Source organism: Brassica napus, chromosome A7 (genome assembly GCF_020379485.1).
Source record: "Brassica napus cultivar Da-Ae chromosome A7, Da-Ae, whole genome shotgun sequence".
Taxonomy (NCBI): domain Eukaryota; kingdom Viridiplantae; phylum Streptophyta; class Magnoliopsida; order Brassicales; family Brassicaceae; genus Brassica; species Brassica napus.
Window position 1 is genome coordinate 23,635,854 of NC_063440.1, and position 27,179 is coordinate 23,663,032.

At 33.4% G+C, this 27,179-nt stretch overlaps 5 protein-coding genes across 8 annotated transcripts; 3 read left to right on the top strand and 2 right to left on the bottom strand.

Moving 5' to 3' along the window:
- The first annotated feature begins 2,748 nt into the window (after positions 1 to 2,748).
- Positions 2,749 to 5,474, top strand: LOC106354053 (ACT domain-containing protein ACR4-like). 2 transcript variants are annotated; one of them, XM_048736056.1, is made up of 8 exons: positions 2,749 to 3,034; positions 3,136 to 3,144; positions 3,408 to 3,480; positions 3,586 to 3,631; positions 3,758 to 3,872; positions 3,949 to 4,016; positions 4,103 to 4,807; positions 4,884 to 5,474. In XM_048736056.1, the coding sequence occupies exons 1-8, from the start codon at positions 3,031 to 3,033 to the stop codon at positions 5,235 to 5,237; spliced, it is 1,374 nt and encodes a 457-aa protein (XP_048592013.1). In that variant the 5' UTR covers positions 2,749 to 3,030; the 3' UTR covers positions 5,238 to 5,474. The 2 variants fall into 2 exon arrangements, with proteins under 2 accessions (XP_048592013.1, XP_013649352.2); XM_013793898.3 differs by lacking the exon at positions 3,136 to 3,144 and having other exon boundaries at positions 2,750 to 3,034.
- A 2,077-nt stretch (positions 5,475 to 7,551) lies between these two features.
- Positions 7,552 to 8,265, top strand: LOC106357182. Its single transcript, XM_013796860.3, has one exon. The coding sequence runs from the start codon at positions 7,704 to 7,706 to the stop codon at positions 7,989 to 7,991; it is 288 nt and encodes a 95-aa protein (XP_013652314.1). The 5' UTR covers positions 7,552 to 7,703; the 3' UTR covers positions 7,992 to 8,265.
- Positions 8,266 to 11,621: 3,356 nt separating this feature from the next.
- On the top strand, positions 11,622 to 14,669 carry LOC106354054. 2 transcript variants are annotated; one of them, XM_013793899.3, is made up of 5 exons: positions 11,622 to 11,837; positions 12,245 to 13,859; positions 13,941 to 14,054; positions 14,134 to 14,283; positions 14,365 to 14,669. In XM_013793899.3, the coding sequence occupies exons 2-5, from the start codon at positions 12,333 to 12,335 to the stop codon at positions 14,497 to 14,499; spliced, it is 1,926 nt and encodes a 641-aa protein (XP_013649353.2). In that variant the 5' UTR covers positions 11,622 to 11,837; positions 12,245 to 12,332; the 3' UTR covers positions 14,500 to 14,669. The 2 variants fall into 2 exon arrangements, with proteins under 2 accessions (XP_013649353.2, XP_013649354.2); XM_013793900.3 differs by lacking the exon at positions 11,622 to 11,837 and adding an exon at positions 11,870 to 11,889.
- Positions 14,670 to 15,124: 455 nt separating this feature from the next.
- LOC106357183 lies at positions 15,125 to 16,269 on the bottom strand. 2 transcript variants are annotated; one of them, XM_013796861.3, is made up of 3 exons: positions 15,860 to 16,269; positions 15,675 to 15,781; positions 15,125 to 15,518 (listed from the first exon to the last, which is right to left on the bottom strand). In XM_013796861.3, the coding sequence occupies exons 1-3, from the start codon at positions 16,116 to 16,118 to the stop codon at positions 15,225 to 15,227; spliced, it is 660 nt and encodes a 219-aa protein (XP_013652315.2). In that variant the 5' UTR covers positions 16,119 to 16,269; the 3' UTR covers positions 15,125 to 15,224. The 2 variants fall into 2 exon arrangements, with proteins under 2 accessions (XP_013652315.2, XP_022545330.2); XM_022689609.2 differs by having other exon boundaries at positions 15,675 to 15,772; positions 15,860 to 16,180.
- A 4,067-nt stretch (positions 16,270 to 20,336) lies between these two features.
- Positions 20,337 to 24,431, bottom strand: LOC106357184 (floral homeotic protein APETALA 1). The gene is made up of 8 exons (XM_048736058.1): positions 24,078 to 24,431; positions 22,507 to 22,585; positions 22,343 to 22,407; positions 22,126 to 22,225; positions 21,888 to 21,929; positions 21,760 to 21,801; positions 21,036 to 21,190; positions 20,337 to 20,659 (listed from the first exon to the last, which is right to left on the bottom strand). The coding sequence occupies exons 1-8, from the start codon at positions 24,260 to 24,262 to the stop codon at positions 20,557 to 20,559; spliced, it is 771 nt and encodes a 256-aa protein (XP_048592015.1). The 5' UTR covers positions 24,263 to 24,431; the 3' UTR covers positions 20,337 to 20,556.
- Between the last annotated feature and the right edge of the window lie 2,748 nt (positions 24,432 to 27,179).

Consider the following 27,179-nt stretch of genomic DNA (forward strand, 5'->3'; position numbering starts at 1 on the left):
AATTTTTCACTAGTTGAAACTAAAAAAACTTTTAGTAAAAAACTAAACTGAACGTTTAACCATATACAAAGTCCATTTATTTTAGATATTTGATTTTATAATTGGCACAAAATTAATATTGATTAACTATTAAATATAAAATTGCACTATATATTATTATTATGATAATATAATTAATGATGTGATGTATTGTTAAGATAATATAATTAATAAAATTGTTAAACTGAATAAAATGTAGAAAAATAATTAATGTAATTATATTAATAAAATTACTAAAATGACACTATATTTCTTTTTTATAATGCTATCAACGTTTTCAAACAAATTTCATTTATACTGCTATCTATATTTTTAAACAGTACGAAAACGTACTTATGTTTTAATAATATAGTTGTAATTGTTAGTTTCCAGTCTTAGTGGGTGCAAGAGATAATTTTTTAGCAACCAGTTCTTGTCGGTAGCCCAAAAAAAATATGGTTTTCTGTCCAACTCTTACTGAATTCAAAAAAAAAAAAAATATACACTACGAAACTGATGATGTAGTCATGTAGATTAGTGCTTTTACTCTAATAATGCACGTTATCTAAGAGATGCAGCTTGTAAGAGTACATGTAATTATTTTGAAATAATAACGAATCTTTAAAATTAAGACATTATCAACTTGGAGATGATCAAGTGGGGAGAGTACACAAAACGTGGGGTGAATAAATCAGAGGAGGCGAAGGAACACGGTAAGAGAAAAGTAGGTTCGGCCGCAGCAGATTCCTAGACCCGGCTGATGCAGCAGCACGAGGCTTTGCCAAACCATGTGACTCTTGCATCTAAAACCCCAAGTCCTCCATTTAATTCGGTTGGCCGCTACTTGTTCCCTTTTGGCTTTTTTCTTAACCCATGCCTCTGGCCACTCTCTAACTCTAGTTACTACTACTTGCTACTTGTTTTTTCTTCTCAATGTCTCAAAACCCATTTAAATCTTGTTAAGATTTTGACTAATTTTTTTCCCGTGATTCTTTAAATTTTGTCGGCAATTTTTGTATTGTTTCAATCCCACGTGTTTTATATTGTTGAAATGAAGCAATCTAATAGTTTGTTATATGTTTTATATATACATTTTTCGAACAACATATATACATCTTAAGATTAATATTCTTAACTAAAACTGTTCAACACCATCCCCATTCACCAATATGCATTTTCAATCATGATAATGTACCGTTCTGTTCAAGTAATCACTGTATATACCAACGTTTTACAAATGGAGCTTGACTAGGCGATAATAATCAATGATAAGCGAAACATTGTTTTTTAAAAGGATAAAAAATCGGTATAAACAACATTTAAGTGTCTTCTCAAGCGCTAGTTCTCTTTAAAACGTCTAATTACCGTCTAGCGATTTTTTTGAACATTAGTATTTACTACGAAAATATGATTTTGGGTCCTCAAAGAATATCAGTCCAATCATCGCTAGGGAATAATAGTATCTGTTAAAAGAAACCAGTTTTTGGAAGAAAAAGTGAACACAGATGATATGTATAAAACTCACACAACTAAATTTTATAGTTTCAGTTGTTAAAGAACAAGAAAAATGCAGGGGGTTTCAAATCTCATGAATTCCTTTATTTATAATACGGTCTATGTACCAATAATAGAGTAAGAATATAAAAGAATAATAATATACCCTTTTTATAAAGATATATCATAACTTTGAATGGGAATATTAGGAAAGAGATGTGATGGTACGGTCAATAGTACGTAAGGAAGAGTACATTCCTCCTCTGTTACTGTTACTACTGTAACTCCGTAAGCGTTATATAGCCTTCCTTCATTATTGAATCTTGATTGTAGTTAATTCTATAATTACATTTAGAGAATCTTCAGACGAAACTGTTGATCTGTACGTTGTAACACCATTATGTTTTCTTAACTACACTGGGTTTAATTGCATTATTAAATACACGATCAACGTTCAATATGTAAAGACAAATATCACCCATTTTTGGCCATTACTATTGTTTCTGCACTTGGGGGTCTCTTTTGATAAATTATTAAGTTTTGGAGGTTTTACTAGAAATTCCATATTATATTCAGCGTTTTTCTCACTCTCGTGTGATTTTTGTTATATAAGGAAAACAAACATTACACAATAATTTGATACGGTACCATATTCCATAGTGGCGCTCGTTAAAAAAAAAACATTTTCAGTTGTTCTTTTTCTCGATATTAAATGGAAATAACTATATATTATTCCTTTTGGTGCTTAAATTATGAAAAAAGTAAATATTCTAGAACGATTTATGGCACATTCTATATCTTATAATATTCGACAGAATATATACAAATCGTGAATCTCTTTCACAATGGTTCTTACAAAGATTAATTTTTTTTTTTTACAAAGATTAAAGATGGAATCATATCATTTTTTTTGACAAGAATCTTTAAATTACGATACAATCTAACGTTTACGAATCTTTAGAATCAGAGAATCGGCTTAAAACTCGAAACAGTAAATTTATTATTTTCACTTTCGCTCCGAGAACTTTGGGTGATAGATTAGAGGAGACGTTGTTAGTATTAATTTACCATCACGTGGTTAAAAAGAAAGTAACAAAAAGATGATAACACATACGCGCATATTAGCCATTCGGTGTTTCAAAAAATTAACAGAAAGGTGCGGCACGTGGCTAACATACGCCGAGAGTTACAGTTCACCCATCTTTTCCTCTCCTCCTTCACCGTATAATAAGAACACCAAGCCGCGGGAAAGGGAAGGCAAAAAAAATTAAAATAATGTAAAGAAAGTTTCTCTTTTTTCTTTCTTTCTGTGAGTTGCTGGTTTATGGGAGAATCGTGTCAGATTAATTTCCTTTTTAAATTTCTTGAGTAGTTAAAGTAATAATATTCTCGAGAGAGTGAAAAGATCTTTCTCCATTATATATGCAGCTCTTTCTCCATCTTCTCCTCTTCGAAAGTTACTGAAACCACTTTCATTTTTTTTCTTTTTCTCAGTCAATACCCCCAAAAGGAATAGTAATGGGTACGTCTTCTTTCTCTCATTGTTGACTCGTTTCAGTTTCTTTCTTTGGACCAAGAACTTCCATTAACGGTTCTTCTTCTTCTTATGGGTTTCTCTGTTAGCTTTTCACAGTTAAGTGATGTCGGTGGGATCTTTGTTCATTATTTTGTTATGTAGTTACATATGACCTGTAATTTTCTATGGTAGCTGTGCTTTGTCTCCCTTTTGTTACTCAACAAGAAAACAGAGAAGATGAGATTTTTTCTTGTTTTCTTTAAATGGGTTTTATCAGAAAGAAATTTCCTTTGTCTATGGATTTAAAAGTTTTTTTTGTTTTTTGGGTTTTCTTGAAATTACAATAGTCTATAAGTGTTTTTGTGGGTTTTGATGGCAGATGTTAGCATGAGTTTTTCACAAGATATGGATGATGAGTATGAGAAGCTCATTAGAAGAATGAACCCACCCAGGTATTACTTACAACTTGTCTCTCCTTTTCTATTTATTTTTATATAAAATTAAAAACCATTATCTGATATGGTTTTGGATAAAACCTCTGTTTTTTTGTTTGTTAGGGTTGTTATTGATAATGACTCTTGCAAGGAGGCAACTGTGATAAGGGTACTTTTTCTTTATTTTTCAATTTGCTTGTTATATCAATAAAAGGTTTATTATATATCTAACATATAAAGTCTGAAACTTTTGTTTTGCTTACACATATTCTTTGGGGTTTGTGATGTTTGTCAGGTGGATAGTGCAAATGAATATGGGATTCTACTTGAAGTTGTGCAAATCCTCACTGATCTTGACCTCACTATCACCAAAGCTTACATATCCTCTGATGGTGGTTGGTTCATGGATGGTAATGCTTCTCTTTTTAAAAATTTCTTGCTTAATAACAAGGAATTGAATCTAATCTTATGTATCCACTTTGGCAGTATTTAATGTCACCGACCAAGATGGGAACAAAGTCACTGATGAAGTTGTTCTTGACTATATCCAAAAAGTGAGTTTTCTTTTAACAAGATTTGTTTTCTCTTCCTCTTATATGTGCAAATGAGTCTAATGAGTATGTTTTGGTTAATCTCTCAGTCTCTTGGCCCTGAAGCTTGTTTCTCCACTTCCTTGAGATCTGTTGGTGTCATACCATCAACAGACAGCACGGTTATCGAGTTAACCGGTTGTGACAGACCAGGTCTGCTGTCCGAACTGACAGCAGTTCTGACCCACCTCAAATGCAGTGTCCTAAACGCCGAGGTCTGGACACACAACACAAGAGCAGCTGCTGTGATGGAGGTGACAGATGACTTAACCGGTTCCGCCGTTTCTGATCCAGAGAGGCTCTCACGGATCAAGAGCCTTCTCAGGAATGTGCTCAAGGGAAGCAACACACCCAAGGAAGCCAAAACGGTTGTATCTCTCGGGGAGGTCCACACTGATAGGAGGCTTCATCAGATGATGTTTGAGGATAGAGACTATGAGAACCTGGACGATGAATCCTCCAACGTCCAAGATGAAAGGCAAAGGCCAGATGTTTGTGTTGATAATTGGCTTGATAAGGACTACTCTGTGGTCACGGTTAGGTGTAAAGACAGACCAAAGCTTCTGTTCGACACTGTCTGCACTTTGACTGATATGCAGTATGTTGTTTTCCATGGAAGCGTTGATACTGAAGGCACAGAGGCATTTCAGGAGTATTATGTGAGACATATTGATGGGTCTCCTGTAAAATCAGACGCGGAGAAGCAAAGAGTCATACAATGTCTTGAAGCAGCTATCAAAAGAAGAGTCTCTGAGGTAGAAAACCATTGTTTCTGTTGTTTACTCTTTTTTTTTTGTAAACTGTAACTGAAGATGAGTGTCTTCTTCTCAGGGATTGAAGTTGGAGCTGTGCACTACAGATAGAGTAGGCTTGTTGTCAAATGTGACTAGAATTTTCCGTGAGAACAGTCTAACGGTCACGAGAGCTGAAGTGAAAACCAAAGGAGGCAAAGCTGTGAACACGTTCTATGTCAGCGATGCGTCTGGCTACTCAATTGATGCCAAGACCATAGATTCCATAAGACAAACCATAGGCAAAACTATCCTCAAAGTTAAGAACAAGCCTAAAGAACAACAACAAAGAGAGAAACCTCCTTCCCAAGAATCACCGACAAGGTTTCTCTTTGGGGGTCTCTTCAAGTCTAAATCTTTCGTCAACTTTGGCTTGGTTCGGTCCTACTCTTGAAGACACATCTTGGTTTAGAACTTTGAGGTTAAGTCTCCTCTAGTTTTTAACTGCTTCTTTAAACTTGAGAAGAATCTGTAAATGTATCACCAGGCATAACCTTAATTCTTGGTCTAGGATCCAACGTTGGGTAGGGAAAAAAGACAAGGGTTTAAGTTGATGTCATGACTAAAGTGTTAAGTGTCAACCTTTTCTGTATATAGTATCAACTTCTCATAATTATCTCCATTTAATCTTCTTCGTGTGTTTTAGCCTGAAATGTTAATGACAAATGAAAGTATTCATGACCTTAAACAATACTATATGAAAATAAACTATGAAGGACATAATTGTGGTGGGTGAATAATTTCATTATTGGATAAATCCAAAGGACTTCTGCACAATTTTGATCCCTGATTTAAGAGCTGGTTTTCATACTATCTACACTTAAAATAAACAGTTTTTCGGATAATAGCTAATCTTCAAAGGATCAGGAGGTTTGGGTCATAAGCACTTACACTTTTCATGGTAGCTCCATATCATGTAATTTGACTTTTTAGAAAGTAAGAGATTGGGATTCAAAATATATACTTAGTAGTTCAAGAATTTTATCCATTAGACCCACTCATCCTTGTTGGAAGACAATAGCTACTTCAAATATTGTATACTACACTTTTTTCATTGGCCTTTAGATACTGATTTTGTATATGTGAGAGACATTGTATTTAAGTTGAGAAAGTGTTTGACAAATGTCAACAAGGTAGTCATTGTGTTCATCCGAATAACTCAAAGTTGAGATGTTGGTGGAGCTTCATTCACACCAAAAGATTCGTCCATAAAAGTTAAGAGTATCAATGGTATTAGAAGCCTATAAGAAAAATTGCGCAGAATTCCATTACTGTTTTTGTATAGTAATCTGTTTTTTTTTGCATATAGTAAACATTTAGGATCAAATATCTAGGAAAGTAATCAGTCTGAAGTTTAAAAGTATTTAATTAAAATATCAAATATCCAGTTATTTAAATATAAATATATTTTTAATATGAAGTTATTAAACTTATAAATTTAAAATGTATATTAGAAATTATTATTATTGAAAATATTTTAAATAGTGAATTTTATGGATTTTATTGTGATTTAGAGTGTTTTTAAGTTGACTAGATTTACCCAAAATATCTTAAGAACTCATTAAAAATCAAATTAGTTCAGATCCTCCCAAAATAGATACATCATTCCTATATTAATGCAAGTGACATTAATTTACTCAAATAAAAGTTAATGATTATTAAATTTTGATTTATTTAAATATAATCTTACCAAAAAGGTGAAAGAATTGGATCAATAAACTTATTAAGAACTTGTTTAAAATGGAAATTAACAAAAAAAAAGGGTTAGATTAATATAGGAGACAAGAAAGATCTAATAAGAGGAACATGTGAGGGTGTGAAGATAATGTCACTGAAAACTTTATGGGGCGTGTTTACTGAAACCATGTCGATGGTGTGTGTAATAGATTCGCGAGTCACATGGAGAGACCGACATAGATAAACCTCCCCACCACAAAAAGACTTGATAAAATTCCATATTCTAACACCGCCCAGTTTTTCACATTATTCATTGTTAATTTTACATGTTACATCTTCTTTTTTAATCTAAACTTTCTCATAAAACTAAACTAACACTTTAGCATGTGACTCGTCTCTCTTGTTCTCAATCTCAATACATATGTGTGGGTTGAGGATACTTCATGGCAGAGGAAATCTTTATAAGTTTCAGTGATTTTGTCTTTATATTTTAATTTATGAGTTGCAGATTATTGCCTATTTTCACTGCTGGACTACACATGCATTTGAGTAAATTATGTAGTTGAGTTCAAAACAATATGAAACCAGTTTGGACAGAGATATTTCTGTAGAAGAACTAGCTAAAAACACAGCCATACGCGGTCACATGTTTATTACAACAACAATAACGCATTCCTCATGCCAAATTCAGCCCTTATTTATTAATATAACACTAAATATAACATATAAGAAAAAAAAACAGAAAACATAGTTGATAATAGATCTTATTCATAACCAATCTATTGACCGTTGACTAATTTTGCTTGATTTGATTCTTTTTGTTTGTTTGTTTGCCATATCGAGTCAATACACGTACCACACAACCACCACACTTCCACCCAATTTCTATTTTTTACTTTCTTTTCTTATGGAAAGAGATATTCTTGATTTGTTATTGTTATCCATTCAAAAAATTTACTTTATTTTTTTTAAATTACTTTTTTTTTAAATTACTGTATTTAAATCTTCAAGCTAAGCAACCCCTATTTTCCCAATCGTCTGCCTATATATAATTAGATTTAAAACCTTAAAAAAAACGTAAATAAATACCAACTTAGCATCAACATCGCAAACACAAACACCAATCCACACACACACACACAAAAAGATTTTCTTGATACATTGATAATTCAAGAATCAAGAAATGGAGGAATCAGGGCGTAAAGGAGATCCGTTTCCAGGTTTTGAGATGAGTTTTCACAAAGACGACTCCATTTTCCGGCGATCTCAAAGCTGCCGGCGGCTTCAGAGAAGAGCTCCATGTCCTCTCTCATTACCACCAAGACCTCCTCCTTCCGCAGAAGCTCCATCTTCTGCGACCGGCGTCTCCACTTCTGCGTTCTGTCAGAACGGCACAGATCCAATCCCTCTACTGTCTCCTCTCGTCCTTCCTTCAATGCTTCAACCTAATCCCTCCACGACCTCCCACTGACTCTCTTCTTATATTTTTCCTGTACTGAGAATGTTCTCTCATTGATCCATTATTTATTTCCTTTTGATCATTTTGGTTTTTATTTGAACTTTTTCATAGATTCAAACATGTCATTGTCTCTATTCAGATTCAAACATTCACAACGGTGATGAGGATCGTTCTCTCTTCTTTCTTGATCCTGATGATATTGTTAACATCATTGATTAAATTATGTACATATAGTATATGTTATATTTATTTTCTTATATATTGAGCATCGAAATATCTTGTCCTATGGTACAATATTCCACTAAGTTTTTTTTGTTTGCTTTTTATCTATCATGGTGTTTACAAGCAATTTTGAATCCAAGAAGAAGATGACCACCCCTCTATAGGTGGATTAGGGTATCATAATTTATATTTACTAATTAGCATTGTTAATTATCAATCTCCATAATCAGTATTCATTGTTTTGACAATCATCAGACATGATTACGTAGATCAATATCAATCTTGGATAGTAATTGTGTTTGTAATATATTGTTTAGAATTACTCATTTTGGGAAGTTTTAGATTTCATCTTAGTAATATAATTAAATATGTATTGAACTATTCATCAAACATAATTATCAGCACATATGGGATATGATTTTATAGGATACGATATCTCAACAGAAAACAAAACAATTAAACTCTGGCTAGCAGTTTAGCATGAGATAGTAACCAGTAACCAGCAGAGACTGGACAAATGAAGCACAAGGATCTCTAGAGCTGGAACAGACCAAAGACGTTGAGCCAATAATATTTGGACCATAAAGAAAATGCCCACGAAAGGATTTTGACTGGAACTCAAAATTGAGTATGTTTGTCACAAAAAAAGTTTTACTGGGAAATATTAAGACCTAACTGGATTGAAAATGTAAAGGAGTCCATGCATGAACATCTAATTGGAGAAAGATTAGGCTTTAGACTTCTAGTCACCTATATATAACTGGATTGAAAATGTAAAGGAGTCCATTTAACATATTTTATAAATTAAATAAAATATACATTTAAATATAATATTTCATCTTAACTACAACATTAGAAAACGAATAAACCCCATGTTATTATTTTTAGTTACAGTAATAATGATATTAAATGAAAAAAAACATATGTTAACCAACTAACAAAAATAATTTAGAATCAAAATGTTATGATGGTCCAAAAATACGTTTGACAATGAAAGTACGCATATGCTTTTAATTTGAAATATTCAAAAATTCAGTTAACATTTTTATAAACTTATCTACTGATATTAAATAGTCTCTTTACATAATAATATCGGGCATAACAAAACCTATAAAAGACACAAAATATGGCATCCACGGTTTTTGTTTTGTGTAATGATAATTCACGGGGTTCCGACCCCGCATAATGCATTTTGTCAACCAAAAGAAATAATAATTTGACGTATTCCACCTATTTTCACAAGTTTATTTATTATGAAAACATTTCAAAGTTATAGTCAAAACGTTACGCCTACATTATCACAAAAATCATTCAAGGTATATATTGCACCAAAAAAGGAAGAAAAGTAGACTTCATTAGTATTTCAATAATAACTTGTTATAAAATTGAATAATAAGAATTGAGGAAATAAAATGTAATTTTATATATCAAACGAGGAACTTTTCAAACAAATTTGGAAGACTTTTGGGGGAATTTAGCTTTATACTAATGAGTTATACCGTTTATAATTTTAAGTTTCTATAATTAAACTACTATTATCAAATTAGTCAAAATATTTGTATATATATTTCTTACTATATGGGTCTCGAGTCGGCCTGTTAAATCCAAATTTTGGTACAATTTCGTTTCGGATATTTTGGTTTTTTGGCATTATTGTTTATTAAAATTAGATTAGATACCATATTGGAACCATAATTAATTTAGTTTGGTTCGATTTGTATGCTACCGGTTTTCAATTTATTCGGTTTTATACCAAAAAAACATTATTATTTGGTTTGGTTTTATATTATATCAATTTTAAAGAATCATGTTGTCAAAACTATAAATAATTAAAAACAATAGACTGTCAAAGAATAACAGAATAATCAAATCTAAAACCAAAATCAAAGCTCAAAATTGTGAAAATAAAATAATAAAAAACAAAATATAACCTTAAAAAAAGTTTTTCCACTTTCCAATAGTTGGTGACATTGTCCATCAAAATCATGCCTCTGAATGTGAAATTCTCTTTGTTTATAGAATAAAAAAATGTGAATAACTCCAATGCTTGTAAATATAATAAACCAATGCTTAGATGTCAAAGAAAAAATAAAAATAAAACATGAATTACCTTCTACTAGAGAGTCCATGAAATCATATTCATGCACCATATTCAATGGTTTTTTGTTTATCAGACAAAACTACAATTTGGATAGAATTTTGTGTCAAGATCAAAGGCTTCAACCATAGGAGGAGAAAGAGAACTCTATATGTCAAGGCTTCAACCTAGTGATTGTAAAACGTGAAGAAATCTTAAATTTAGGGACAACAACCTCAGAAAATTGAACAAAACCTGGACGTTCCACAAATGCAAATGGTAACTCATCTTAAACAATCATTTTAGCAGTTGCTTTTCGGCAAGCTTTTTGATCAAATCCAACTGAAAACAACTGACCACAAAACACTAGGACCAGACTTTGATTTATACTTAAAGAACTGAGGGGTAATAGTTATATATCTAGCCTTTTCCTGGATCATCTTTAGATTTCGTAAAATATTTTCAAACATCAGAAATAGTCACATACTGCTTCTTTGGTTTTCCATCGATACTTTAGTAGTTGGTTGCTTCCTCTTTTGTCCAGCATATTGAGTCTTATTGGCCATAAAATCTTCTATCTACAATAAGTATAAAAGAAAATTAGTTAATTATAAAACAGAGAAACGAACAAAACGGTCAATGATTTAGTTTTTTCTAGCTCTTCTTGTTCAACTCTATTTTTCCAAAGAAATTTCATGTTACCATCTAATTTTACAATTTTTTAATGCATGCAAAAATAAATCAAGTCTAGATATTAGTTGAAGAAAAATAAAATTATTAAGACATATTTTCACTCATTCAATGATTCAATGGCGATATGAAGCAAATGTTAAAAGAAAGAAGACTATTCCAAGAGAATATGAAGTTAAACTTTCAGAATGTTGTAATTTTTTTTTATTGTTTAAGTGTTTTTCAAATTAAGGCTTCTTTAGTGTAAAAGTATATGATATTAATTATTAACAAGAAAATTAACTTATATAACAAATTAATTACCATGTATTACATTATGTATATATTTATATGTTTTTATTTTGACCCGTTTTGTTCGGTTTATTCATTTGATTGGTCATAAACCTAACCATATCCAAATTCTACGGTTTTTATAATATCATATTCATTAGATTTATACGGTATATACCAAAACTAAAACCAAACCATATTATCTAATTTGGTTCTGTATTGAACATGATGGCTAGTCTCAAGTCTCAACCCAACTAAAATCATAACGAAAAAGGGAGACTTTTGAAGGTAAGAAAATTAATCCCATTCTGGGAAGGAAGAAAGACATATTTAAGTTGACATAGGTTTCACACTTAGTCAGAAAACAGACCAATCAAGCAACGATACCCATTTGTCTGATTCGGCCGTCAAGCTGTGCTGCTAGACTCGTTAAGCCACCACGTCTCCTGAGGTGCGAGGCACGCTTCATCTCAAACTCAATCCCCTTCCTTCTTCTTTTCCCCATTTTCTCCCAAAAACTCTATTTTTATTTCAAATTAAAAAAAATAGGGTTCCGTTTAAGAAACTAAAATCCAATCTTCCGCCGTCGTAATCGAGTGGTAAGTTCAATTGCCTTCAAATCTCTGCTCACTTCGATCCTTGGATTCGTGGGTAACTTTCAAAATCTCGTTTTTGATTCAGTTTCGGTCGTCTGCTTCACGATAGATTAACCCTTAAACCTAGATTAGGGTTTCGATTTCAGCCGCGAAGGTTCCAGAAGCTTAGATTAGGCCGATGATCGTGTTTCTAGAGTTCGTAGCGTGTGTACTGACTAGTTATCGATTTCACTTTGTTTTGAGTTGTTGCCTTATGCTAACGTTTAGCTAATCACAAGTGATTTTGATGACAGTGAGAAATCGATTTTTGTTTCGCAATTTTGATGAATATAGCGAAAAGATGGTTTTGTGGAAATTGAATCTGGTTGCAGTGATATGTAATTGTTTTTTTTTCTCTCTGCTTATAATAGGTGGGTTGAGTTATATGGATTCTCTGGAACTGCAACTCTGACTACTACTCGAAAAAAAAACGGATGCTTTGAAACTTGGATACAAGCAATGGGAGAGCAACGTCAGCTTAGATCACGTTTTTGTAATAGAATGTCTACCAAAAGATGCAGTGCTAATGGCATAATGAACGAGTTTATTGTTGTAGACGATGATGAGGTCATCATTCTTGATTTTCCTGAGTCATCCAAAAAAGGCAAAGCCCCGGAGACATCAAGAGCCAGGGGTGAGCCAGTTTTGCAGAGAGTGATTAGCATTGACGATGATGATGAGGATGATGATGATACAGAGAATGTTCACAAAGATGGGAGCAGTTCAAGCCGTATGCATACATCTGTAGAAGTGGATGGTGATGATGATGATTGCCAGTTCGTTCAAGAAAAGTGTGCTACGTTTAGATTTACGAAGTGCAACCAGGCGACGATGCCCTCTTCTGGAACCCGATTTGGGTTAGACTCTGATTCTGAGAGTGATTTGTCTGAGAGCGACTGTTCTGATTGTGAGATTTTAGAAGGTTCTCAGGGAGAGGTCCGCGAGCAGTGGGAGAAAGCTTTCTTGGAAAAAATGAAGAAAGCAAGTAAAGCTGGTCTGAGTGAGGAGGCTGGTCCTTCTAACCTCCACTGTGACACTAGCTTCAGGCCTGGTTTCGAGAGTAGAACTGAACAACATGAACAAACCCCTTCCTTCTTTACCGCAAGAAATGCACGTAGGGGTAAAAGAACCTCTTCAGCTTTCTTTGGAACCGAGAAGTCAGGTAAAGCTGGTCTGAGCGAGGAGGCTGGTCCTTCAAATTTCAGGCCTGGTTATGAGAGTGGAACTGATCAACATGATCAAACAGCTTCCTTCTTTTCTGCAAACAGTTTTGATGGCGGTAAAGGAACCTCTTCAACTTTCTTTGGAACCGAGGAATCAGGTAAAGCTGGTCTTTCAGGTCTCCACTGTGAAAGTAGAACTGAACAACATGATCAAGCAACTTCTTTCTTTACTGCAAGAAATCCAGATGGTCGGAAAGAAACCTCTTCTAAGACTTCTTTATTTGCCGAGCCTTCTTCACTGTCACCCGGAATACAAGTTGAGCATGAAGGGTCAAAATCACCTACAACTGATTCTACTTCGTCAAAAAAACAGAGAAAACAAAATAGTGTCAAAGAAGCTGAGAAACAGCCAGACACAGAGCCAGTTCAGTGTGAAACTTCACAGTGGCCTGGAGAGAGTCAAAAGAAAAAGGCGGCTAAAGAGAATCAGAAGAAAAAGGCAGCAGAATATTCTTATACCAAGGAAGTTGTACAAGAAGAGAACGCCTCAAAATCGTCTCCGCTACACACTTCTGATGGGGATAGTGATACGCCGCCTGTTCTTGGGGTAAGTAATGGAGCCAGATGTGAGCGTGGGATAGGTGAATCAAGGGAACCGATTACTGATCCTATCCCATCTACTAGTGAACAAGTGGGAGGTCTTCAAGGTACAGCTCCTGAAGTCGATGTCATGCTTAACAGAGAAATGTTGAAAGAGACAGATGAATACAAGAAAGCACAAGAAGAAGAATGGAAATCAAGGCAACGGCAGTTAGAGCTCCAGGTTTGACCACACACACACTGCTTCAATTTCTGAAAGCTCCTGTTTACACTCTTATTCAACATTCGTGTGGAATTATTGCAGGCAGAAGAAGCTCAGAGGCAACGTAAGAGAAGAAAGTTAGCAAACACGCGGCAGTTGGAGATGGAAAGAAGGCAAAAGGAGAGGGTAGAGGAAGTGAGAGAGACACAGAAGAAGGTTTACACTCTTCCTCAGTGGTCGCTCATGATTCTTGTGTTGATTTGCTAACACAGACTTGCGTTCTTTAACTTGACAGGAGGAAGAAAGCATGAACATGAAGGAGAAAGTCCGCGCAGAAATAACCAAAACGCTGAAAGTTCTTGAACTCGGATGCTTCAACATGGCAGCTTTGCTTCGAGGCTTAGGGATTCCGGTTAAGGGTGGAATATCTCCTCCGCCACAAGAGGTTTGCTTGCCATCTACACTCGTCAACTGCTTTTGTATAATCATAGTACTGTAGGTTGACGGAAACCAATTTTGAAATTAGGTACACGCAGCTTACAAACGTGCAGTTCTGAAGTTTCATCCGGACAGAGCTTCAGGAGGTGACATCAAGCAGCAGGTCGAAGCAGAAGAAACATTCAAGCTTATTGCTCGGATGAAGGACAAATTTTTATCATAACATGAACCAAAAAAGATGATTTTATAAAATCAGTTGTTTTTGTTTTTTGAAATTCCAGGAATGATATGATTCCGTGTAAATTCAGTTATCCAACAAAAAACCAAATTGTTGGTTTTTAAAAAAAAAACACTTGAAAGAATAGAACACCAAGAATTGGTTGGTATTATCATTAACTCCTCTCCTGCCTTTGCCTAGTTGTCCAGATTTGAAAGCATGTTCTTGTTCTTGAAGGAAAGCCCAGGCTTTGCCATGTTTCTTTCAAGAACTTCGTAGATGAACAAATTTCGAGAATCTTTTGTTCTTTTTAGTTGACATTTTGATTTTCTCCTTTTATTTGTTTTTGAGTAACTTTAATAATACTTTATAATAGAGTTAGAATTCTACTTATACTTTAGTTTATAAAGTAAAACTTAAAATAATAAATAAAAAGTAAATGAATTATTCTATATATAGAATAAATCCATATTTTTATTACAGAGTGAAATATAGAATAGGATTGAAACATTTTTATTTCAAACTTTATTTTATATTCAAACTTTTTCCTTTTAATATGCACAAAAACATTATAACTACTTTTGGTAACAAATGAAATGTGAGAAATGATGGCAGCAGTAAACTAGTATAATAATTGCACACACAACTCTCAACCATGATTAAAACGTAAAGGTTACAACTTACAGGAGGAAATCTATTAATTATTTGGTGAATAAAAGTAAATAATAGTGTCATGCGAGAAGCCAGAAATCTTTGTGACGCTTAGTTGTAAGAGTGTATCCACCAACTTTCTTGCCTCTCTTGCGAACGGCAATAGCCATACAAGGAGCGTTGTTAATGCAATACTCTACGGTGTCGGTTTTGGTCAAAGGTCGGGTCTGTGAGGCCCATATCATTAGTAGTCGCCAAGTGGCATGCTGTTTCTTCTGGCCTAGAACTAGTAAGGACGCTCCACGTTCTCTTGCCTCTTTTACTATGGTCGGACCTTTCTCCTCACCTTGTACAACCACCATCTCTGTCTTCACCTAACTCAACAAATAATTGATTGATACCCTTTTTAGAAATTAATGTAGGAAAACTTGTTTAAGACAAACAAAAGTATGGCCAAGAAGATACATATATATTGAACTTCTATGTTTTCTTTTGTAATATATGGTATGATGAAGAGACATATTATTAACCTCAGGTCTTTTTAGCTCACAAATGTTTCTCAAGGTTGAAACTTTTTGATAAGCTTTCGAAGCTGTATGTTTGTCTAAAGTTTCTTCTCCTCCGCTGGCTAGAGCCCCTAGATAACAAATCATGCATACATTTAAAATAAATAATAATAATCAATTTTGTGGGAAATTAGAAAAAGAAAATCGACCTGATTGAGAAGGTTTAGCTTTAAGAAAATGGAGAAGAAGGATGGAGTCTTGAGGCTGAGCACAATGGGAGAGAGTCCAAAGCAAAGCATTCTTAGACTCTGAACAAGAATCAACCACAACCATTATTCTTCTTCCTTTTGTCTCTGCGGATGCATTTGGTGGTTCTTGGCTGCAGCTATGGTGGCTAGTAGTCGTCGGTGGTTGGACTCTTACATGAGCCCTTAATCTGTTTAGAAAGAACCCTTCTTTCTTCCCCATTCTCTTTTTTTCTCACTCTCTTTCTCAATTGTAGGACAACAAGATGATATAAGAAGGTGGAGAAAGTAAATGAAATTAAGAGCTATCATAATGTGTAATTATGATCCTGCTTTTGGTAGCTCCCCACATTTTAAATATACAGATAACCTCAATTTCTTTCATTTTTGGAATCTTTAATTCTATAGTATTTTGAATATATAATATAGCACCGACATCCATGGATATAAATTTGTTGTGAATTTTGCAATGACTAATGATATGCACCAAGAAATTATCTTAAATACGTTTCTATGTTGAGAATTTAGTAAAAAAAAAGAATTTAGTAAATTTATAACACCACAAGTGATAATTAGGAGAAGCACATCTAATCTTATATAATTAAAAAGATGTAGGCTACTCTTTGTATTCTGTAATTCAGTACTTGTATAGAGAAGAGCCCCTGGTAAACAACAGCTTAAGATTGAGAAAGAGATGTACATATTTCTACAAAAGCTCTCAGCCTTTTCAATTCTGTGATAACTTTTTTGCTTTGTGATATATGAACTCTATGGTTTATTATAAGAAGACATCAAGTGTTGCCGTGTTGGACCTTTTCTTCAACATGTTCATCAAGTCGTAGGTCCCAACACTTATTCTTGCCAACTGTTTAATGTTACTGACCATTTGATCTATAACATAAAAATAATAAATAGTAAATACTCAAAATGATGCCTTCATGAAAATATATGTAAAAGCCTCTGATTTATTTATTTCAGACTATTCAGTTACTGATATAATATGCAATTTTTATTCATGGCACATACATAAGTAAAATATAGTATAGTTTTAAACTATGGATGTTTCTCTTGCTCAGATTTTTCGTCAATCATATATAATTCAAATATATAGTCTCATTGGTTTAACAAACTATAGAAATCAGCAGCCAAATCAGTAACACTATATATTCTGCATATTAGAAATTCCCTCAAGAGGAGAAAGCGTACTCCTCTACAAGGTTTAGTTCTTGCTCGGCTTGACTATCTCGGGACGCATCTCAACTGTCCTGGGCACCACCGCTATGCTCAAAGACCCTGGGAAGAATGCTATTGAGATAGAACATTCTACTTTGAACTCATCCTTGTTGAACATTTTACTAGCCATTTCCATCTTCTGTAATTGAGAGAAATACTAGGTTTCATTTTTTCGCTACGTTTCGTTCCGTTGGTAATTTTTTTATAATTTGTCTAGCGTTTATTAATTTGGAAAGTTTTTACTAGCAGGTTGTTATCAAACACTACAAGTGAATACTGAAATTATCATTTAGAGTTTGACTGGTTTTCCCGTTACCATCCGCAAACGCAGATTTTGCGGTTGGTAGCGGTTGACAGCGTTTCAAAACAATCATACAAACCGCTACAAATTGCTTCAAACCGCTCCGAACCTCTAAAAATCAAAAGCTGGTTCTAGCTAGCGTTTGCGGTTGCAGGAGGATAATTTTTTTTTCTTTTTTTAAAAAAAACCATATAAATACAAAAATAAAAATATTCAATAAATTTTTTAAAATGAAATTATAAAAATACTAAAATATATCTATTATATTTTAATTAATATTATAAAATTTTAAAATAAAAATATTTTCTATAATTTTAAAAATTTTAAACTATAACTTTGAAAATATAATTTACATATTTATTACAATATTATGATTTTTGATATTTTTATAATTATATAAAATGTAAATATTGTTAATTTATTATTTAACCGCTGCTGTATTTGGTAGTTAACCAATCATAAGTATCCTGCAAATGCACTAATTTCTAACCACAGAACCAATCGTACAAATCTCTTAAAACCGCTAGAAACCGCAACCACCTGCAAACGCCCGCAGCCGCAACCGCTGCGTTTGAACCAGTCAGGCCCTTAGTGTGCTTTTAAATAGGCCCTACTTTTAAAGCAGAAATTTAATTTATTAATTAGGTAGCGGGCTTATCTTCTCCACCTTGCGAAAGAAGTAAATTTGTAGTTAACAATTATTTGCCATGATAGTTTATATAACCACCATAATTATCTTTCCTTTTGCCCTTTTAAACCAACTTCTATCTTCCTTTTTCGTGTGATTGTCATATTGGTTACAAACTGATGATTCATTTTTTTTTTAAGATTGGAAAAAAAATTCAACTCTTCAAACAATTTATAACTTAAAAATGAATAAAAACAGATATATACGATAAACGATTTTGCCATTTTGGTGGGATTAGTAAACCGGAAAATGAAAGAAAATAAGTCAACATTCCACAAAACAGTCAAACAACCAAAACTCTTTTGGTATATGCCATGTCACAAAAGTCTCCACGAACCTTGTGCTATACTCTCCAAAGAATCTTCAAAGTTTGTTGCTTTTTCTCATGCTAAATTGATTCTTTTTCCTTCGGCTCCTCTGTTTTTCTCCATTGCCCTGTCTTTTCTCTGCTTTCTTGCGTGATCTTTAAGTATAACCCTAAATCTTTGTTTTTATTATCGGTGACCTCCATTGGTTCAATGGTATATTACTTTGCTGTCTTCGAGTTCCGGAGCAAGATGGTGAATCTCGTAACGTCCTCAGAACCAGTGCCTTTAGCTACCCAATAAGCAATAAAGTCCCCCTCAAGCTATCTCCCGCATTATAGACCCTACTTTCCTTTTCTGGTTTCTTTACTTTTCTCTCAAAAAACCTATAGAAAATTGCAAAAGTACTCGAAGCCTAACAACTTTGTTGTTGATCCAGCACGAGCAATTATCTCAAAACCTGGAAATAAGGGAAGTCGAAGAAGACGACGTTTGTTCCACATGTTTCCATGGCAAAACAAAGAATATAAAACTGTACAAAATTGATTAAAAAACTTTGATTTAAAACTTAAAAGATTGGTTGTTTGGGTTAATTCAGTTCATATTGTGACTGGGAACAGAGTACAATGAGGATAATCCGAAGGTAGTTCTGCAATGTGGACATATCTTTCACCTTGCCTTCATCTATGAATGGATGGAGAGAAGTAAAGCTTGTCCCTTCTGTTCCAAGGTTTTATTTATTCGATGACATATGTATTTGTTGGTTAATTATGTCTATCTTTTGATGTACTTTTTGTTTTTGGTAAATTATATTTCGGTTTTGATGTAAATATTTTTTGTAATTTTCACAGACAACGCTTTTCTTGGAGAGTGAAATTACAGAGCAGCTGGAATAACAATAAGAGACATCCTTGATTCTTTGCGGCTGAAATTTTTCTTCGTAAACAATTCTTTTATATACTTTGGAACTTCCACCAGATTCTTTGTTGGCTTGTTAGCTGGTTTTTTATGGATATGGGATAAAATCCATTTGGGATAAGGACTAGGAGTTGGGTAATTTTTTTTACATTTCTCTGTAAATACTAGGACCATTTGGTGTCTATATATTCCTGTGTATACTCGTTGTTTTATTTAACAAAAAAACGTTCAGTTTTCTTTTATTTTCCATAGTACATTTTGTGTGTGTAATGAAGTCTTTGATAAGTTTCCAACCAGAGGGATGATGGAAGAAAGGATAAAACAGCTTACAGTCTTACACAAAAAAACGTTCAGTTTTCTTTAGCTTGTCTTCTATTGATGGAAATAATTATAATGAATACGTACGGATTTTATCCACAGGAGTCACGGGACATGGACAAAAACTGAAAGAAAACGTAGTGACTATTGAGAATCTGGAATCAAATATATCTTGTGTCTGTGTGCATCCAAGATATATGCCCATATGAAGTGAGGTTGCTATTTGTGTGTCGCCGCAGTCATGAGCGAGTACCATTTATGAGTATATATGACCCATTTATCTTCACTAACTCATCATTGGCCCATGGATCTTATTGTCAATATGGAAAACCTATATATAAGCTAATTCCCGTATGCATATATGACTCGAGGTTGGTTTTCTTTTTCTTTATCAGCTTGTAACTGGACATGATGATTATTATGTTAGTAATGTGGTTACTCTGATCATTGGCATAACAGTGATCATTAATAATGTGGCTACACCCATTTGCTCCGCCTAGTCTGATTCCATTTTAACCTATAGAAGTTGTTTATGTTATAATATTAGTAGTCTAAACTGTACGATATGGATGACATCATTAGAAACCCATGTGAGAAGGAAAATGAGGTAAACATAAATTTGGTTATACAGCAAATTTCCCCTTTAGACATTAAATAGTTTATATATTTGCCAATAAATCCAAAGCTAATAAAAATAAAACTCAATATATTACAATTTTTCCACATAATAGAGCAAAACACTTAAATCTTAAACAAAGAGAATAGGAGGTTGCCAACTTATATATATGATATAAGAACATGGACCTTGCCAAAATATATTAATTGGATAGAAAGCTAGCCAAAATATACTATGCGGCTAATTATTTTTATTATTGATGATTATATATAGGGAATTGCTTCATGAGGCAAAGCAGCCAAGGTTGCAGTTGTACACGGGTTCAAGAGACAAATCAAGGTCGTTTCTCCTCATAGCCATTGGATCTTCTTCTTCATACAGGCCACTGCATTCACATGCACATATGGTTATAACTCACTTAACGACATACGTGCATTGAAAATCATATGTTTCGTCTTAAAATTGGTTGGTAAAAGTCCATATTGAAATATCGAAGAGAGTCATTAATCTAACAAAATGGAGCTGATTCCACAACCATTCCAATAAAATACAAATCTGTTCGTTTGACGACCACTGCATTAACATATGTTAATACGTGAATCATCTTCGTAGAGTGTACTAATATAATTCACAACTTGCGCAGATCTAACCATCACTAACACCGAAACTAACTTCACTAACACCTTACTGGCTTGTATAACACCAATGGCTAAATATGTAAACTTGAAAGTAAGAGGAGCGAATTAGTAAATTTTAATTACCCCATGTTGAGAAAAGGAGATGGCTGATGAGAGAGCATGTATGGATGCTGGATTTGATGCTCCTGCGGGGGCGGAGGTGGAGGCATATTTTGGCCATGGTTCTGCTGGTCCCATTGCTCTTGCTGTGCCCTAAGAACCTTTTCCCTCTCCTTGATCTGACAAGTTCCAATTTCACACACCAATTTGTTACCAACTTGTTCCATGCCACATTATATCATTATCATCATCATCATCATCAATTTTCAGAGCGATGACTTCATAATCAATAGATATGTGCATCAGATGTAACTGCATTTTGATCTTTGGTTACACCTAGTTCCTTGCACTCATGCAATAAACTATTATATATGTATTAAATATATATATATATATATATATATATCTTCTCAAAATATGCTTTAATTAGTACTGGCTATATTCACATACCCTATATATAGATGACCAAGTAGAATGAGATGAGAAGTACGAAGTTTTCAATCTGAAAGACAACCTTAAAACTAAACGGGCAAATGCCATCTATGCACAGGCGCCTGGTGGTTAATTATATCAATCAAGATTATAAAAATACAACCATTTTCTATCGGTGGTGTCGAAGCTAAGTGTAGAAATGAAGACCTAGTAGTCGTAGGAATAGCTTGGCATGAAGTGTGGAGTAAAACAGTGGAAGCTAATAATAATGTAATGGAAAACATGTTGACCAAATATAAATAAGGACAAATGTCACCTGTTTGGAAAGCATGCTGTTTTGTTCCTGTATCGCCTTCTCCTGTCATTTCCAAAACGGCAAGATTGTTAGCTCCGCAATACTAGTTAATGTATGTAGGACATACGTTTGATAGGGTTTTTACATACCTTTCTTTGGAGCTCATTGACGGAGTCGTACATAAGTTGGTTCTGAATTAAAATACATCACATAAACATTCCATTATTCTACTTTGATCAGTAACATGAATCTTATAACAACACAACATAATTCTTTGTAAAATCTGAAAAGTCATACATTTGAAATTAACCTCTATATGTATACGTAATTTGATATTTATAATAACTAACCAATAAAATAGACATATTCAAGAAATAGGAGTCATACTTTTCTAGATCGGATGTGCTTAAGAGCAGTGTCAAGCTGCTGCTCCAGATTCTGAAGCTCTTTAGGGCTCATTGCTTGCAAGTCTTCCCCAAGATAGTGCCTGGATTATAATAATTACAAATGCATTTTCCCGCTAATTAATTGTATAATGTATCCATGCATTCTAACGTACATTAATGCTACCAGTTTCCTATTTCATTTGTGCACATATATATACCTCTGGTTTCTCTCCAGAAGCTCAATCTTAGCCTTAAGCCTGTTATACTCCATCGACCAGTTCGTCTGTCTCTCAAAAGGTTTAGAACAGATATATTTTAGCAATACTGAAATAGAAATTTATATATAGTGTATGTCACTTAGTTAATGGAGAGATTGTTTTACATTGACGTCAGACTCGGGTGCAATAAGCTGTCTCTCGGCGTAAGAGTACCTCTCATAGCGTTCAAGTATCTTCTCCATGCTGTTAATTCACAGAAGTATTGCTTAGTTTCATATCATCAACCATTTATTTATCATATAAATATATATATATATATGAGAATAGTTATCTGTCGAAATCAATCATATTATCATCAAAGGTATATAACATTGGAATAAGGTCGACTTTTCATGATAATTTGGGACCTTGGGTAATTAATTATAGCTAGAACGTAAATGATGGACGTGTATTTGCCTTAACCCAGGATTTCCTAGATCAAATCCTGCACAGATCTCTATGATTCCTCTATAAGAAGATAGAACAATCAACAACCCAACATCTTTAGCTTAGAGTTCTAATTGCGTTTTAAAGTTTATTATAATTATGTACAAGAAAATCTTGTTAGACATGACACGTTAATATAAAAAAAATTATTTTCTGGTCAAATCATCAATTTACCAGTGTAGTTTTGTACAGAATAGGGATAAAAAATTTTAAAATAAAGAACAGCTGGTGTCTGTTGGAGCTAAGTTTGACCATTGGTAAGAAGCCGTTTATAGGATTAAGTTGATTCTTTTCGACGATCCCCAGAGGTCAAAGACTCCCTACTCAGATTTGACATCCTTATTTCCAACTTATTTTCAATTGGTAAGATTAAATATAACAGAAGCAACTACGTTTAATACTATGGTGTTTAGTCTCAAAACTGACTAAAATTAAAATTTTGTTTCTCAGATTTGCAAATTTTGAAAAAATACAGCTGGGAGAATAAACGATTCAAAAATGAGTTTAAGGCTGAAAAAGCCCTAGCCCAGGTATTAAAGATTCATTATTTTCCCTTTTATATAATCTTTATTTAGTAACCAGCTTTTTTTCTTCTCACATATCTTAGGTTTAATTATAGTCCAGTTGCAAAATCGTTAAATGCAAAAAGCAACATCACATTTAGTATTTGAGGGAAAATTCCTAGCTAAGACCAAGTGAAATTAAACATTTATTTTCTTACTTTCGCTTTAATTCAAAAGTAGATTTGAATTTTTTTTAAACGCATAGCTATAGAACAAAACCATTCATGGTAAGTTTAGGGCTTAAAAACCTATCTCAGAAATTTAACATTCATCCTTCTATATGCTCTCCATTAAGAGATATGATGCATATACACATATAGTCGACTTATCTTATGGAGTTTTAGTGCTTTAGTACTTACTCTTCTTTAACATCATTTATGGAGATCCAGGTCAAAAGTATATTATATAGTTAGTGTTCTAGGGTTAATATTCACTCCAAGCCCTAAAGTTTAGATTTTTAATTAGTACAATACAAAGTAATAGACAATTGTTTGTCAGCAATTAAGAGATCTAGTAAAGAACCAAAGATACCTAACTAGTAATATTCCAAAAATTGAAAACCATAGAAAATACCTAAAATAAGAGCAGTAGTAGTTAATTAGGGCAAATCAAATAGTGAATTTAAGAAAAACATGAGGCAATTTTAGTAACTAAAGATATTTTTGTTTCTTAATTGAGAAAGTTACCAAGAATCAGTGGAGTACTCAAAGAGTTTCCCCTTATGGGAGAAGACAACAAGGGCAACTTCAGCATCACAGAGAACAGATATCTCATGAGCTTTCTTGAAAAGACCAGCTCTTCTTTTGGAGAATGTCACTTGTCTATTGATCTTGTTCTCTATCCTCTTCAATTGAACCCTACCCCTCCCCATTTTGATCCCTTTTTAAGAAACTAATTTTTCCTCTAAAAGAACCAAACAAAACAAGAAACTATGAGAAGAGAGATAAAGAAGAACCCAGGCTTTGGTATGATCCAATTAGGAAAGTTTTTCCTTCTTTCCTTTATAATAAGGCTTGTGTTTGAGTCTCGGGATCTTTCTTTATTCCTCTCCGTATTTATGGAGAGATTTGGGTAAGAGCGGTTTTAGGGAAAAGCTAACACTGGTTTTTCTTGTTTACAAAAACCAGAGTGGTTTTATTTGTGTCGACTTTTCATTGGCGTATATGTACTAGTCTCGGGTCCACGTTTTCTTGATTGAGAAATATGTATAGATTTTAATTTATTATCGACGTCTCGTGAAGAGAGAAGTAACATTGTACGGACCACTGGGCCTTCCCAAGTGTCACCTTCGCTTTGTATTGACGGCGGAGATTTCTCTTTAGATATACGAAACAAAATCTGGACGAACAAAATTATCTTCTCAATTTCGATTTAGTTGAATTTAGCTATTGTGTATTGTTGTTTTATTAATTTATTTATATTTAATGTTTAGCGGTAACAGGTGAAGTACAAATAGACCTCTCTTTTTTTGGCAATAGATGTTTTTGGAAGTGTTGACTGTTGAGAACCAAATGGCAATTGTGTAATGTATTGCGTTCACAAATTTATACGCAGGATTTAAGGAAATAGTGGGTCGAAGAGTAATGATTTTAAGTTTTCAAGCCCAAGAAAGTTTATTTTGTGAAGCATTGTATAATAGGTACGTTGTAATTCTAATTAAGCTGTATGTCTACTGTAGATGATCTAGAATTACTCTTTATTGACAAAAAGTAGTTTCAAATTTGATTAGGCTAATCATTAAGTGTACAAGTTATAACCTACGATGCAAATGATTTTGCGTTTCATCTATCCGTATACACGTGGTTTATTATTCAAATGACAAATTTGTGCATCTTCCAAAACATGATGTTTCAAACCAATATTATTACCTTTTCTAAATGTGGTGACCAACGATTGTTTCGAATTAATATGATTTCAATTGTTTCAAATGTCAATTTATTCATGACACAATTATATCCTATTAATATAAACTGTTTAAGATTGGGTTAAAAAGAAAAATAGTTGGCAGCAAAAATAACCCTAAAATAAATTAAGAATGAAGCCCAACATATATTTGTCTGTTTAAGGCCTCTGATTCTAAAGATATATTAGGATTTCATACACATACTTCTAAGAAAGTTATAACAAGCAAATTCGTTTACCTGATATCAAAATACTTTACTTGAAGGTATTATTTAATCGAACTTCGTAGATTTCAAATTTCCTTTTTCATAGCAGATATATAAAATCAGGTATGCTATATATGATCATATATACAGAAATAATCGTAGTTATAAAAACCAAATTTTAAACATTGTACGTCTTCAGATTCGAAGTGATACTCGAGTTCTAAGAAAGAGAGCATAGAGCCCTCATTTGATGATAATATATTATATATGTGAATGATATATATGTATTTGGAGATAATGAGCAAAAGTAGTAAGCAACAAAAGGAAAAGTATAAACATAACAAATTGGGCAAAACTAAAAGAATCTAAGCTCGTGGCCTAAGGACAACATCGCAATACTACCCATTATCTTCTCTTTTCTTTACATCTCCACCCTTCTTTCTCCCATTTAGTATTCCTTTCTACTCTTTTTTCAGTTCAATATGTATACCGTACCACATTATATATACACAAGATCTCCACTAAACCGTATCTTCGACTCCAAATACATAAAACAATTAGTTTTCATCGGAAAAAGGTAATATATATCTTCAAAGTTCTAAATATTAGTCATACATTCGATGTAGTTTTGAATGACATAACGCATAAAACCGTAATAGGCGTTATAAATCGGATCCCAAGAATTGTCACCGATAAATGATACTTGTACTCACGAAATTAGTTGTGAGGTTGCTTCGTATCTTACTGGATTTTAGGAAATGGTTCGGCAAAGTATAGGATCTTTTCATTCATGTTAATTCCCGATTTTGTAAACATACGTTAATTTTAGGTAAGTACTTAGTACTCAAATCTTTACACAAATTAGTTTCAAACTCAAGATTTCTCGTAAATATACGGAGGATATTGAATTCTCAAATAATGTGAAACATTATATACAGTTAATTCAATTATGTATACCGGACAATGATCATAAGACGGGGGGAAGGATGACGTGGGAACTCAAAATGTCAAGAAGAAATGAATGAAGAGCGAAGCTGTCTTAGTTAGGTCTCTATCAAAGAGCAAGTTGGGGTTCTATCCAGCCACATCAAATGTTTCAATTAATGTACACATCATTAGCTTTTAGCCCCACTATCTATATATACACACATGTATATGTATTTTCTTTTTGATACCGGAGTATCCGGCTGGCCGAGGCTCAACTTACTAACTCCCGGCTATCTACCGGCATCAGACAGACTTTGTTATTCGCAATGGAAATTAGATGTCGGCTAGCCACATAAATGGATAAATTTGAGTTTGGTAGATTTTAAATTCGGGGTGCTTACACGTTTATATGCCTACCGTACCAATCCATCACGCTTGTGTGGTTGTATGTATTTTTTTAAGTTCTCAATTCTAAAAATAAAAATATAAGATGAACATTAAATTTTCTGCTAAGCAAAAAATGTTAGTGTTATGTCAGAATTTTCTTTAACATATAACTTATGAAATCTTTTATCAGTTTTCTGTTACTGAAACAACTGTTGCTTTAAAATTAGAAGTACATATGAATATGATGTATACACAGGCAAAGCAGCTAGTATTATGTTGATGCTATCTTCTAACCACCACGTTCATATCTCTCTTTCTCCGTATAAAAATATATCTTAAGAACTCGAAATGAAGGAAGAAGGTACT